The 13668-nt window shown below is 38.1% G+C and overlaps 1 protein-coding gene across 2 annotated transcripts in view; it reads left to right on the forward strand.

Moving 5' to 3' along the window:
* Window positions 1–12815, forward strand: part of LOC101862311 (dehydrogenase/reductase SDR family member 4) — a 26347-nt gene extending 13532 nt beyond the window's left edge. The window contains exons 6-9 of one of the 2 annotated variants that reach the window (XM_005111134.3): window positions 1298–1349; window positions 5574–5708; window positions 7943–7998; window positions 10660–12815. In XM_005111134.3, coding sequence (XP_005111191.1) covers window positions 1298–1349; window positions 5574–5708; window positions 7943–7998; window positions 10660–10774 — 358 coding nt within the window. In that variant the 3' untranslated portion in view covers window positions 10775–12815. The remainder of the gene's footprint in view (window positions 1–1297; window positions 1350–5573; window positions 5709–7942; window positions 7999–10659) is intronic. The other variant, XM_005111133.3, reaches the window with a different exon arrangement.
* Window positions 12816–13668: the final 853 nt, after the last annotated feature.

Here is a 13668-nt window from a genome sequence, read left to right on the forward strand (position 1 = left end):
CACACACACACACACACATCTTACTTTGCTGAAAGGAATGTTAATCCCATACCATTCATGCAGTTTTACCAATCTTTGTGCTTTGCTTTATTGTAAGGACTTTCCAAAATGGCCACCCTGGTCCTAGCAAGAGGCTGACCATTCTTTTGCCTCAAGTCTTATCACTTACATTATTGGTAGAAGAATAGAGTAGTGCTTTTTGCATTTTTCCAAGTGCATAAGATTTTTCCAAAGCTTTACTAGAATTAATTAAACACCAATACTGATTTACCGTGATGTCTGGGAGCTGTGACATATCAGAACTGAAGATAAATTTTCCATCATCACTTTTCTCCCACTTTGTTTTCCTTCTCGTGTTTTCATTGTAATATAAGAGAGTGTTGCATAGACTTTTTGAGCTTTTGACCTCTGATTTTTGCTGCCACAACTGATGACTTGTATATTCTCATATTATTTGGAGCTTATCCATGTCAATGACAATATAACAGATTCATTGTATAACAGATTCATTGTCAATCCCCTCCCCAAATTTCATAAAAAGACCGAGAGAAGCTTTGACCCCTTTGATGATAAAAGGCCACACTTGATTACAATCAAAGTTGTCCAAGATGGCCACCCATTGTCAAAGAATAAGTGGTTGTTTCAGACAGGTGGATGTCTTGGACAATGTCATTATAATCTTTATAGAAAACACGCAAGGGGTAAGATGGAAGTGGTCATTTGTACAGGTGATTGTCCTTGACAGGTGGCAGTAAAAGCAAGTTGGACAATATATCTATGTTGAGACTGAGATGATAGATGTACTTTTGTGTTGATTACTATGGTGTTCTTTCTGTGTCTTCACTCTTTTCATCGTCTCTCTACATATTGTTGGGCCAAGAGTTCTGCTTTGGAAATGATCTGCTTAATCATACATGTTATTGAAATATTTTCATTCATCTGGCATGACAAAACTTAGAGGAAACATCCCATGAAAAAGTGCATTAATGTTGTTTGAGGTTGTATAGTGTAGGTAACAGGTAATATTGTGAAATAACTTTTGTTAGGAAGACAGAGAGATAGAAAAATATGATTTTTCACAAAATTGCAGAAATATACTTGTATTGCTGTGCCAGGCTTCTTTGCTGCAGTACTGAGGTAAATAAATGCCTTCTAGTGAATATGCTATCGTGACAAGCAATGTTGCTCTCAATTTGGGGCTTAGCATCAGCAAAATTGAAATCATGATGAGTTGAAGGCTTCAGTCATATTTCTGTTGCCCACATCTGGTTTTTTACTCTTTCGTCCTTTTTTTCAGAGGTGGGACAATAGTGTTGATATCTTCAGTTGCAGGTTATGTACCTGGTCCGGTATGTTAATTGCTTACATTTTATTTTTTTTTGTAGTAGAGGGTTTTACGGCGCTCGCAACTGCATAAGGTCATATGAGCTCCAAGGGGTGGGTGTCAACAGAGAAGTCTTTACAGGGAATCAGATTTAGACTGCTCACGTCTCTAGCTTCAACAGCACAAGGTCTGCTTCGACTATCAAGGCACCCCGGAAATAGCAGGTCACAAGAGAGTGACAAACATACAAAAGAAGTAGAGGAAAATGACAATAGTAAGGATCAGGAAAGAAAAAGCAGCAGTTCTCTGTAGAACAGGCACAGTTATGAGCGTGACATGAGTCAGCCCATTTACAATTCTACTATACTTGAACGAGAAATGTCCCCCCTTTGGGAATGGCCTAAAGATACTACAGTCAGTGGCACTGCCCCGGGGGGTCATTTTTGTGAGAAATAATAGTAAGCTGTATGAAGAAGTAGAATCCGATTGAGTACTATCGTGTCAAATCACAAGAAACTTTATGTGGCAGCTTGGGAAAACTCTTCGCAATAGTGCAGTGGTCTCTGTCTTTATGAACTGATGAACAGTATGTGTTTGGGGGAGGGGAGAGGAAGGGGATAGGCATACATGCTTCTTTTTGCTAATTCACCCAATTCTAAGATGATATAAAAAATGTATTTTGCACTATTTCCTGAGAGAACAAAACCTCACAAAAAAACTTTTTTTAAAATCTGTGTATGTGAAAATACATAGAGATGTACATATAGGAAATACGGTTGTTTTGCATTCTTTTTCATTTCTGATGAGCGCATAGGTTGTGTAGAATGCTGGAGAGACGACCAAGAAGGGGATCTTTGGACCTCTAATTCTTTGATTGGGCACGGGACATGTATGCTTTGTGTAGGAGATGGCTTAGGATTCCATTTTACTGTGGCTCTCATTCATGATTTTTAAACTCAGTTGCACAGGAGGCCAAATTCTAATTGTATATAAGGTTGCCAAGTTTCAGGCACATCTCGATCAATATTCATTGAACTGAGGGGTAACGAAAATTTGTTGACTAAACAAAAATATTATTTAAAACAGTTGAAAGTTAAAACAATCATAAATCAAAGCACACCTTTTTTTTTCTCTGAGGCAATTCATTAGAGCTGAATGCTTGGCATCTTTTCTTGGCAACACTTTTGTTTATGTTTGAATTCAGGTTTTGTGTTATCGGGATTCTCAGGATAGACTAACTAAAATTATGTGCGATCCAGATAGAATTGTTTGCCAGGTTGTATGTGGCCCACAGGCCTTGAGTTTGACACTAGTGCTCTAATTATTCTGATTGAGTGCAGGACATGCACATGTAAAAGAGATAACTTATGATTATACCTATGTTAGTGCTTTCCATAAGGTACTACTGCCCTTTTTCAGGATTTTTTTCTGTAACTATCTGTATTCTAAGGTTTTTTTTATCAATTTGTATTTTGTCATTACTTTATATATATTGATATGGACTTGGAATGATGCAATATAAGACAAGAAAGTGGGAAACTGAGAAAATCATAATGAAAGGGTTTTTTTCATATCATTTTCAGAACCCAGTCTGCTTACCACATATGTCTCAGATGTTCTCTAAAATCTCTACAGTGGAATCCACTTATAACGAGTCCTGAAATAACAAGAAGTCTGTTATAAAGACACTAATCTAAAACCCCGTTTTTTCCCCCTTCTTTATCTTTGTAAACAAAATGCTGCTATAACGCAATCAGACAAACATGTGAGTCGGTTATAGCGGAATATAGCTGCTGCTGTGCACAGCGCATAGGCCATTTATTCATATTTGTAAAACCTCGCCAGTTGAGAAACTTGTTGGTTATCTTGCAAAACAAAGAATGGGAGAGCCCACGTGTGCCAACAATGAAGGCCGGATCGAATGAGTGGGGAGAGTGTGGCATGCACAGACATGCTGAACACATTGTGTGATAGGCCAGCCTAGTATAGATTATCTGGGCCTACCTAGCCTCTCACTTCTCCGATGCGGGGATGGAGATTGGAGAGGTCATGGTGCTGTACTGTGATGGACAGAGCGAATGTGTGACGTGGGCGGGGTGTGATACTGGTATGTTCCCATTGTGCGCACGCAGACGGAAGGCACCACAGGTTGTGGTGGGGTGGGGGACAACACAGCGGGCGAGTTAGCCAAGAGAACTTTCTTTCTGATCACCAATGCCGAGCTGTCAACATCGCTAGCGCTTGAGAAAGAAACCTGATTCGACTTTTTATCCAGTAAGACTTAAAGGTCATGTTGAACCAAATCATCATCAGGGGAGATAACAAAAAGAACTAAACCGAAAACCAGACTCATAGATTAGGCCTACATTACTATTTCCCTTGAATTTATTACTGGATCCCGTATAACAAGAATCCTGCTTTTACGGACACTTGTCACCAGTCCCCTCCCTCTCGTTATAACAGGATTCCACTGTACTTACATGTGCTTATTATTTCTGGATGATGCTTGTTTAGCCTCTTGTTTCTAAAGTCTGTTTGACCATTTTTTCCCACTTTTCTTAATTTTGGTCCCATGAGTTTTTTTGCTCTTGTCACAAAATTTTTCATCGGAGCTTATTGCAGAACCTCTTCTATTCACTTTCATTTCCATAGAGTGATTTCCTGCACTGTCATTCATGAAACTAATTACCTTGTTTCTCAATACTAGAAATTTTCCAGGGTTGGGTAAATGGATATACGGCTCAATTGATGACAATATTATTATCAGTTATGGAAAGATTGAAATATAGGAAATGGTACAGGAAAAAATGATTGAAATATGCAAAACAACATGTATTTGATAGCTGCTTCTGACAGGGTTCATACTCATTCCTTTTAGGGAAGTGGAGTCTTTGCATGACTCAATGGGCATTCGTTGTGAGAAAGAGGTAAATGTATAGTGAAAATTCAGATTAAACCCAAGAGAAACAAGTTGTGAAACGAAATAATGTTAAAGGCATTATGTATTGGACAGCAGGCTTGTGCAACAGGCAGGTAGTGTCACAGACCAGTTACATACAAAGTTCTCTACTCATTGACGTTCGTGTTTGATAACAGAAAACACCAAGGATGTGTAAGAGGTGGTAAACCTATAGGTTCCCATTCCAAATTTTGAACATCTCTTTCAATGCAACAACATAGAGAGTGACAGTGATTTAAAATCCTTGAAATTTCTGAAACAAACTCTAAATAATACAAAAAGGTTTTTTTTCAAATGTGAAAGGTCCTTTTAATGCACACGGTTGCCTGGTGTTTTGATTGAATCTGCTTTTTTTTGCTCCTTTTTTTCCTAAACTATTCTCACTAATTGTGGCATTTATTTTGTTCTATCTTGCTTGAAGTCATACAACCTAACTTACTATTTCTATTGCCATCTCTTTCTCTGTTTCCTTTTCTCCACTTCTCTTTGTCTCTCCACTTCTCTCTGTCTCTCCACTTCTCTCTGTCTCTCCACTTCTCTCTGTCTCTATCTTTTTCTCTCTATCTTTTTCACTCTCTCTCTCTCTCTCTCTCTTTCTCTCTCTCTCTCTCTCTCTCTCTCTCTCTCTCTCTCTCTCTCTCTCTCTCTCTCTCTCTCTCTCTCTCTCGCTCACGCACACACACACTCACACACACACATACACATACACACACATTGTGTAGGCCTATGTGATTGCTCTGTGTTTTAAAGAGAGGCTCAATTAGCACATTGAAAGGTAAGATAGACAAGCAGAGACAGTGACAGTGGAGTAAAGGTTACTGATGCTGTTCAAGCATAGAGGTTGATTTTTACTGGAATTTTTCCTGGTAGTCCAGTTTGCTTATTGTTGCTTTATGTATGTCTTTCCTGAAAGCTTATTCTCTTACAATATATTATAATAAAAGTAACTCCAACGTGAGATTGATAAAGAAATATTGTGACAAATATCTTAGACAGCAACATGATAGAAGGTAACAAAAGCTGAGTCATTGAAAAGAAACTGGAGCTGGACACAGAGTTGAGTTTGCATGGCTCATAGAAATTTGGGTTCATGATATGAGTATTTATGAGATACATACAAGTGACTCCTTTATAATACATTTATAGTTCTTAAAAAAGACAAAACCAGGCCCATGCACCTGTACTAGTGGTCACCTCTATGTGTTCCTCTTGGAAAAATGTACTGAAATCTATTTATGTTAATGTTTGTTAGTATTTTTAATTATGCAAAGTTCTATTATTTGTTTTCAGATGATTGGCATCTACAGTTTGACTAAGACAGCTCTGCTGGGTTTGAACAAAGTGCTGGCTCCTGAGTTGGCTGCTCACAATATCAGAATCAACTGCATTGCTCCTGGAATCATCAAGACAAAGTTCAGTAATGCTGTGAGTATTTATTAATGATGTTATATGATATTGCTTCTTGTTAATCTTTAGGAAAATTTTAGATTTGTTGAGTAGTCAGTGGACTTCTGAACCTTGTCACCTGGTGTTCCATGTTTATTAAGGTTGAATGTAACTGTGAATTGAAGTCACTTCTGGTTAGTTAATTGTAATCTTCTTTCCATTCCTCTTCTCTTTCTTTCTGTTATTTTGATTTCCAAAGTATTTTGTTGTGACTATCGTTGTATCAGTTTATGAAAATTAAGTACACTTGTAGTTTTAGAAATTGTGCCATTTTTTGTTCTGCCTCTTGATTAGAATGTCCTTTATTCTTGATATGGAAACACCTTTTTCCAGTCATTGAAATCTACTGTTTATTCTAAAGGCTCCTTTTTGTTACAAAATATTTATTTAATATCAGCCAAATCTGAAGTTTTTGCTTTTAATGCTCAAGAAAGTGTGTGGTTGGTGGGTGCTCTGGTGTGGTTTGCTCCTTCTTTCTTATCAAACATATCCGTATCCCTCCTCCTTTTTTGTGTTTGTAACACCTCTAGTCTTCGGCATGTATATGACCCAATTGTGTTGCAAATGCAGTAAACCTCTGTCAAAAACAAACAACAAACTTGAAATTGTGTCACGGCGTGGTGGAATCAGGCGCTCCTCTGTTTTGGAGCATGAGGAGTTATTGGTATCGCTTTAAAGCGTGTACATTTGCCTTGCTTTCGATGAACGAAATACCCATTTATCTTGAATACAAGTCGACATATTTGCAATTGAAGGAGATAGGGGTCGCATGGTTTCAAAGGTAAAATTAGAGAGAAATTGGTCTCCAAAGTTTGGCGACTTCCAAAGCTTGAGAGTCCTCAGAAACTGCAAATTTACATTTTTATACCTTAATTCAACATTTTTCAGAATCCACACAGAAATGTATTTGCAGAGCGCCTGATTTCACCCCAATGCCTCACTATTAGAGTATTAGATATTTTGCCATCTTCATTCAACCTCTTTATTAGAATGCCATTTGTTCTTGATATGAAAACAACTTCTTCTGGTCAGAGAAATCTACTGTTTATTCCAAACGCTTACATAATTTTAGTCAAATTTTAAGTTTTGCTTTGAATCCTGAAGAACAACCATACTGTGGTCTGAAGCTATGCTTTTTTAAAAATTGAAGCTTATGCCCTATAAGGCACACAGTAGGCATGTCTTTGTGAAGACAGGATTCATAGTTTCTCCGTGGAGGAGGGACTGAGGTCATTCTGATCCCCTTCAGATTCACGTTATAATTTTCTGATTTTGGGGTCTTGCCAAGTTTTTAAATCACATAACCCATATTATTGTGTTACAATAGCTGGCCTTGTACTACGCAAGCCAAATAATTCAGTGTATGATAATTATAGATGTATTATCTTTGATCTTCCAGTCTTCTCAAGAGTAAAAGGATCTATGCTTGTGGGGTACTGAAAATGAACAGTACAAACTAATGAGTTAATACTTTGTTAAACTCATAGTAGCCATAAGAGGGCTCTCGTGGTCTAGAGGTTAAGGTGGTGTCTCTCATTCAATAGGTCCCAGATTCGAATCCGCATAGTGACGGGAAATTCTTCTCTAAAAATTTTCTCCTTTCACATCCTTTCCTGCTCTCTAACAATGTTCTGTTGTCTTCTTTTGTCTCCACTTTCTGCTCCCACCCCCTCACCTCCTTTGCCCCCTCCTCTGAGCTCCTGATTCTTTCTGCAGCCTTTCTACTGCTACTCCTTGGTTCCTCTTACTGCTGTCTTTCGACCAGACCCCTGATCTTATGGTAGGATAGATCTACACCTAGCCTTCTCGGATAAGGGTGAAAAATCTCAGAGGTCCCATGTGCAAGTTGCACACACTAATGATCCCTTGGTGGTCCAAAATCGATAAGCGTAGGCTTCGGCCGCCAGTCGGGCAAAATTCAAAATTTCGTATCGACTGAAAATGTTGAATGTGTCCCGCACGCTCATATACAGTTGCGAGCGCCGTAATACACTTACCAAAAAAAACCAATAGTCATAGGTGAAATCCTTAATGGGAATTGGCAAGGGATAAAAGATTTATAGTTGCTAGTTTCGCAAAAGGGTCTTTGATGAGAAAATGTATATAATATTATAGGACAGCCCGGGGGCTTCTGATTGATTTATTATTTTATTAATACCAAAATGAAATTCTGGGTACCATATCATGTCCTCGATTTTCTCTTACATTTACAGCTGACACAGAATGAAGATGCTCTTAACGTAGCACTTTCCACTATTCCTTTGGGAAGGTAAGATTCACATTTTCATCTGTGTTGTGTCTTAACTGTTTACAGTTTGCAAGTTTGAAAGATTTAAGATTGTGTTCAGCAGTGACCAAGTCATTACAGTGGAATCCTGTTATAACGAGAGGGAGGGGACCGGAGCAAAAGTCCGTTATAGCAGGATTCTCGCTATAAGTTAGGGATCCCGTAATAAATTCAAGGGAAACTGAAAAGTAGGCCTAATCTATGAGTTTGGCGTTTTGTTTATTTCCTTTTGTTATCTCCCCTGATGAGGATTTTGTTTCAACATGACCTTTAGGTCTTACTTGATTAAAAATCGAATCAGGTTTCTTTCTCTTGAGCTAGATCTAGCGATGTTGACTGACAGCTCAGGGTCGCCCGCTGAGTTTTCCCCCACCCCACCACACCCTGTGGTGCATTCCGTCAGTTTGCGCACGTCACTCATTCGCTCCAACCATCAAATCACTGTAACCTCTCCATCCCCGCATCGGAGAAGTGAGAGGCATGGTAGGCCTTGATAATCTAAACTAGGCTTACACTGGCCTATCACGTGACGTATTTTGCTTGTCTGCGCATGCCACACGCTCCCTACTCAGTCGCTCCGGCCTTCATTGTTGACACACATGGGCTCTCCCATTCTTTGTTTCGCTAGATCACCAATAAGTTTCTCAACTGGCGAGGTTTTACATTATGTATAACTGGCCTGTGCACAGCAGCAGCAATATTCCGCTATAACCGACTCGAGTGTTTGTCTGATAGCGCTATAGCAGTATTAAATTTACAAAGGTAAAGAAGAGAAAAAAAACGGGTTTTTAGAAAAGTGTCCTTATAACAGATCTCTCGTTTTTTTCGGACTCGTTATAAGTGGACTCCACTGTATTTTTATTCCATACAAGAAGTTTATCTCTACCCATGTATTAACACAGATTTGCGTTTTTTTAAAATCGCATAATAAATCTTTCTTAGCTCACGGCGCACCGGCAGTGGAATTTTAGTTGCCGCAGGGGGTTCCCCGCCGGGTGCCTTATCATGTTGGGGTCACGGGTGTCAGCTCCCTGTCGCCTCTCTGTCTGGGCCGACCTAATTTTTGGTACTTTTCAACGTACAATTTAAGGTGTATCCTTGTATTTATGGTAATTCTCATTTAGTGCACCCAAAGCACGCATTTCTGCTCTTGAGACTAAAAAAAGAACGGACGTTGTAACTTGTCTGGTTATTTCGTTAGACGCGCTGGAGTCGGCAATGCTAAATTGTAATTTTTTTGGGACTAGCGTGAATGAAAATAAAATCAATATAAAAAAAAGGCATCGTCAAAATCTGTCGAACTTTTGGAACATGAACGACATAACATTGGTGCAGATACTCAGAAAAGATGGTATCTGCGCTTACAATAGAAGGCTGTAATTTTAATATTTCATCCGTCGGGCACACAATTTGCTATGAAGTAATTCCTCCAAATACAACTTTATGTGTCTAATATAATCTTGAATATTCGCATATTTTCTCTAAAGTTTATAAAAGTTACCATGAAGTTTCTCTATGAAAAGTACAAATCAATTTTAGTGAGCTGTACGCAAGCTTCCACAGACACAACACGATTTATGAACAAACGCAGAGTAACTTTCTCTTGTTTAATGGTAAACAAGAGCTAACGCTGAGTGTCTTCAACTTCAATTAAAAAATGCAGATGTACATCTTTCTTCTCTTTTAACTTGACAATTACAACTTGCGCAGATTTAAGATTTCTCATGGTAAAAGACATGATATTCGTAATCAGTTTAACACAGACTTTGGAGAGATCTGCTGAGGCGAAAAGTGACGTCGTGCGGGGTGCCTTAATAGTTGAAGTAGACTTTGTGCTGCTGAAGCTAGAGAGGTGAGCAGAGTAAGCTTGATTCCCTGTAAAGACTTCTCTGTTGACATCCACCCCTTGGCACTCATATGATCTTATGCAGTTGCGAGCGCCGTAAAAACTACTAAAACTAAAACACTGTTGCAGAAATCACGTCTAACAAATTAATTGAGTCCGATATTTTAATTTTACGGAATTCAAGGTTTTGGTAAAATGTCTGAAAACACTGTACAGTCAAACACTGGTAACTTGAATTCGTTGGGGATTGGAAATAGTGTTCGAGATTTCCGCAATTCGTCATGTGTGTGAAAGCGCCAAGGACAAAGAAATAGAGAGAAAATCAAGGGAGGTAAAAAAAAAAAGAACTTTAAAACAATTGACCGGGTTTAACTCCCTTGATGAACGGGTTGACGGTGTGAAAGCAAGAAGATGAATGAAAATGGAGAGCAGAAAATCCCACGTGTGCCCAACAACCTCCTATGTCATTCCTTTCCTCTCATTTCATTAGCTTACAGAAAGTTACACCTCTTGCCATCGACACCGCGTGTCCCACAGCATGATGCAGGCGTGACGAGCCAGTCATGCGGTGCGGTTTGTTCAAGTGTTGCATGTTCTTGAACTCCATGAAGTCTACACAAAGAAAACATAGAGACTGAAACGAGACAGAGCATTATGTTCGAGAGACCTGAGATTTCATGATTTTCATGTTCGAGATTCGTGGACTTTACTGTAGATTATATATATTATATCTATATATATATTATATATCTATTTATGTATATGTATGATTTGTCTTTGTATGGTCTGTTTTTCAGGCTTGGCACACCAGAGGAGTGTTCAGGGGCTGCTTCTTTCCTAGCTTCAGACGATTCGGCCTATATGACTGGAGAGACTATAGTTGTGTCAGGGGGAATGACAGGCAGACTTTGATTGTTCTATTTTAATTAAGACCTAATGCTGGGTCTACTTACTCCACACAGTAGACTTGTTACCTCATGCCATACATGAGAATCATTTGGTTCTTCTTACGTTTTTGTTAAAGTTACCAGGGATTTTTAGCAAATGACTTCTATTTATAATTAACGAGGTATGGCACACTATTCTTCGGATGTTATTGATTTATGTGTTTGTGTTACATGCATGTAGGCGGAGACTACTGTAATGTATTTCAGCTATACTGGTAGTTGTTTTTTATAGGTTGGCAAGTCTGAGGAAAACATCAATTCACTCTATCTTTTTAAGATTTTTTTAAATTAAAAAAAAATAAAAAAATTTCAAAATAATTAAGACTAATTCTATTCCTGCTCTAAAGCATGTAGGGAAGTCAATTCATTATTTCTGATTGTTTCATATGACATCATATCGTAGGGGTAAAGAGAGAAAGAGACCTTTAAAAAAAGACAGGCTGATTGTGTGAGAGCAAATTTGTGTAATCTGAAAATCAAACTTTTCTGCAACAAATGACTTATAATTCATTATGTTAAGAAGAAAGAAGATAAGTCTTTTGATGTTTTCAATTTGCATTAGCTCATATTTGTTGTTATTATTATTAAGGTTCATGCAGTGTCATATGAAGGGGTCTTGTTTTTCTGTCTCGTTGATTTGAGTAGTTGTGCACAATCATAATATATTAATGTATCTCTCTATGCTATGCACGGTAGCTTAAGAACAGAACGACAACATGAAACAAAGATCCTTATATGTATAGAATAGTAAATTCTGCTTTGTTTTTTCATTATACCATTTATATATGATGTAAGCCTGTACTGGTAGTACTGGATTCCTTTGCTCAAGTGAATGAAACCAGTCCTGCACATGTTGTTTGTAACATTGATTCTTTGATGTTATTGATTCTTGTGAGAATATTTTTTTACACAGATGTTATATTTTTACTTTTCTAAGATTATTGAATGCATTTTTTTTTTTAGCAAGGAAAGCATCTGAAGTATAATCTGTCCATCAGGTATAATGAGTAGTTACATGTACAATGTCAACTTTAAAAGTGTAAAGTGTGGAGTTTGGAGTAAACAAGGCAAAAAGAAGGTGGTGGAGTCTAGACATCTCTGATGAACTGGAGATGTCACTGAGATTGGGTGCATGGGTAGGACTTGTTGGAGAGAACTGTTGTTTTCAGAAGGGCTAGCGAGAAAGCTACTCCGTGAGAGAGCCATGTCATGTAACCGGAGATGAAAGTTTCTATAAACGAAACTCTTGGTAGAAAGGGCCAGATATATCACTGTTCTGAATATGGACTTTGATTTTTAGGCACTGCAAACTAAAGGCTCCCATATATCGAATCAAGGCTCCCTGACACCAGAATGCCCTTGTGATACCGGTGAGAGACATTAGAGCCTATTCATTAGTTTTGCCTACTACTGTAAGATCAGCTATCTGCTCAGAAGACTCAGACTCTTCTGCAATTAGGAGAAACTACAAAGAAGACATTACCTTTGTTCAACACCAGTGGACCGATGGCGTCCAAAAGTCCTTATCAGGGATTGCAGAAGAACGCAAATAATATAATTGACTGCTTTCCTTTTTTTTGGTTTTAATTTCAAGCTTTACCCTCTCCTCGGTGATTTTGTCAATTGAGTTTTACGTGATGTGTATGATCTCTGGACATCACTAATTATTTTATTTTCCGATAAAAGCCTGTCCCCACGGTTTTATGCAAAAAAAATTCTAAAATTATGCAAACTGAGTCAAAAATGTGAAATTATGGGATTCTGTTAATTTTAACAAAAGAATGATAAAGGAAAATAATCAGAAATTAAGCAAAAAATTATCAAATTTTGCTAAATAATGCAGAGTGCATAAAACCCTGGGGACAGAAAAGCTGACATCATACAGAAAAAAAAAAAAAGGTTTTCAATGTTTTGTTTTAATGAAGGCCTACTTTGTGAGATTTTTTACCTCAGGTTAAATGTACGGTATAATGTATCTTTCTACCAATACAGGTATATGAAACAGAGCCCTTGCTTATTCGTTTTGTTTGTGATCTTGTTGAAGGCCCTATCGGACATAATTTTGTAAATTTCGAAGATGGGGTATTGGTCCACAATACTCCAGGTCCAGAGGACATAATGTGTAGACCTTAAGTTTCTGTCCTACTTGATGCAGCTTTAAATAATAGTACACAGCAACCAAACCATAACGTATTCCTGTCGGACCCGAAGTTTTTTTACGTCTTAGCCAAGGTAAGGTGCTTATTACTAGTAATACCCAAAAGGAGTAGAAATACTTAATGACGACCTAGGGCTTCAGAAAGTAAAATTACAGCCAGTAGCACATTTAACACTGTGTACTTTATACAGAGAGTTTACTGTATGTATTTCATTTTATGGTGTCTGGCACACAAAGAAAAAGGGCAACCATTCTACAGTCGAACTTGTCACGACGGAGCTCTATCGAAAACAAAAACTTCTCATGACAGAATCTCCACGCACCTCTAATTTTTTCTATATAATAATAATAATATGCATATTTACATTTGTCCGAGACTGAAACTTTCACATCAAAGAAACGAACTTTATCCCTTTTGAGGGTTTTGACTTGCTTTTTAGCTCAGCAATGATTGAAACTGAAAATTAAGTTCCCAATTAGATCTAAGTGTAGTTCCAACAGTTCTTTACTCTATCTTTTATTCCAGGTAAGGAAAGGGTGCGGTTGGGGGAGAGGTCTGTTACCCCATCTGTGCGAGCCCTGAACAGTGCAGATGGTCAGGGCGGGTGGTTGGAGGGTGCCACTTGGAGGTCTTCTTACTTCTTTACTTTCTCTCTAACGTTTCTGTCTGTCTGACTTTTTCCCAACGATAAAAATGAATA

This window comes from Aplysia californica, unplaced genomic scaffold, assembly GCF_000002075.1.
Source record: "Aplysia californica isolate F4 #8 unplaced genomic scaffold, AplCal3.0 scaffold01011, whole genome shotgun sequence".
Taxonomy (NCBI): domain Eukaryota; kingdom Metazoa; phylum Mollusca; class Gastropoda; order Aplysiida; family Aplysiidae; genus Aplysia; species Aplysia californica.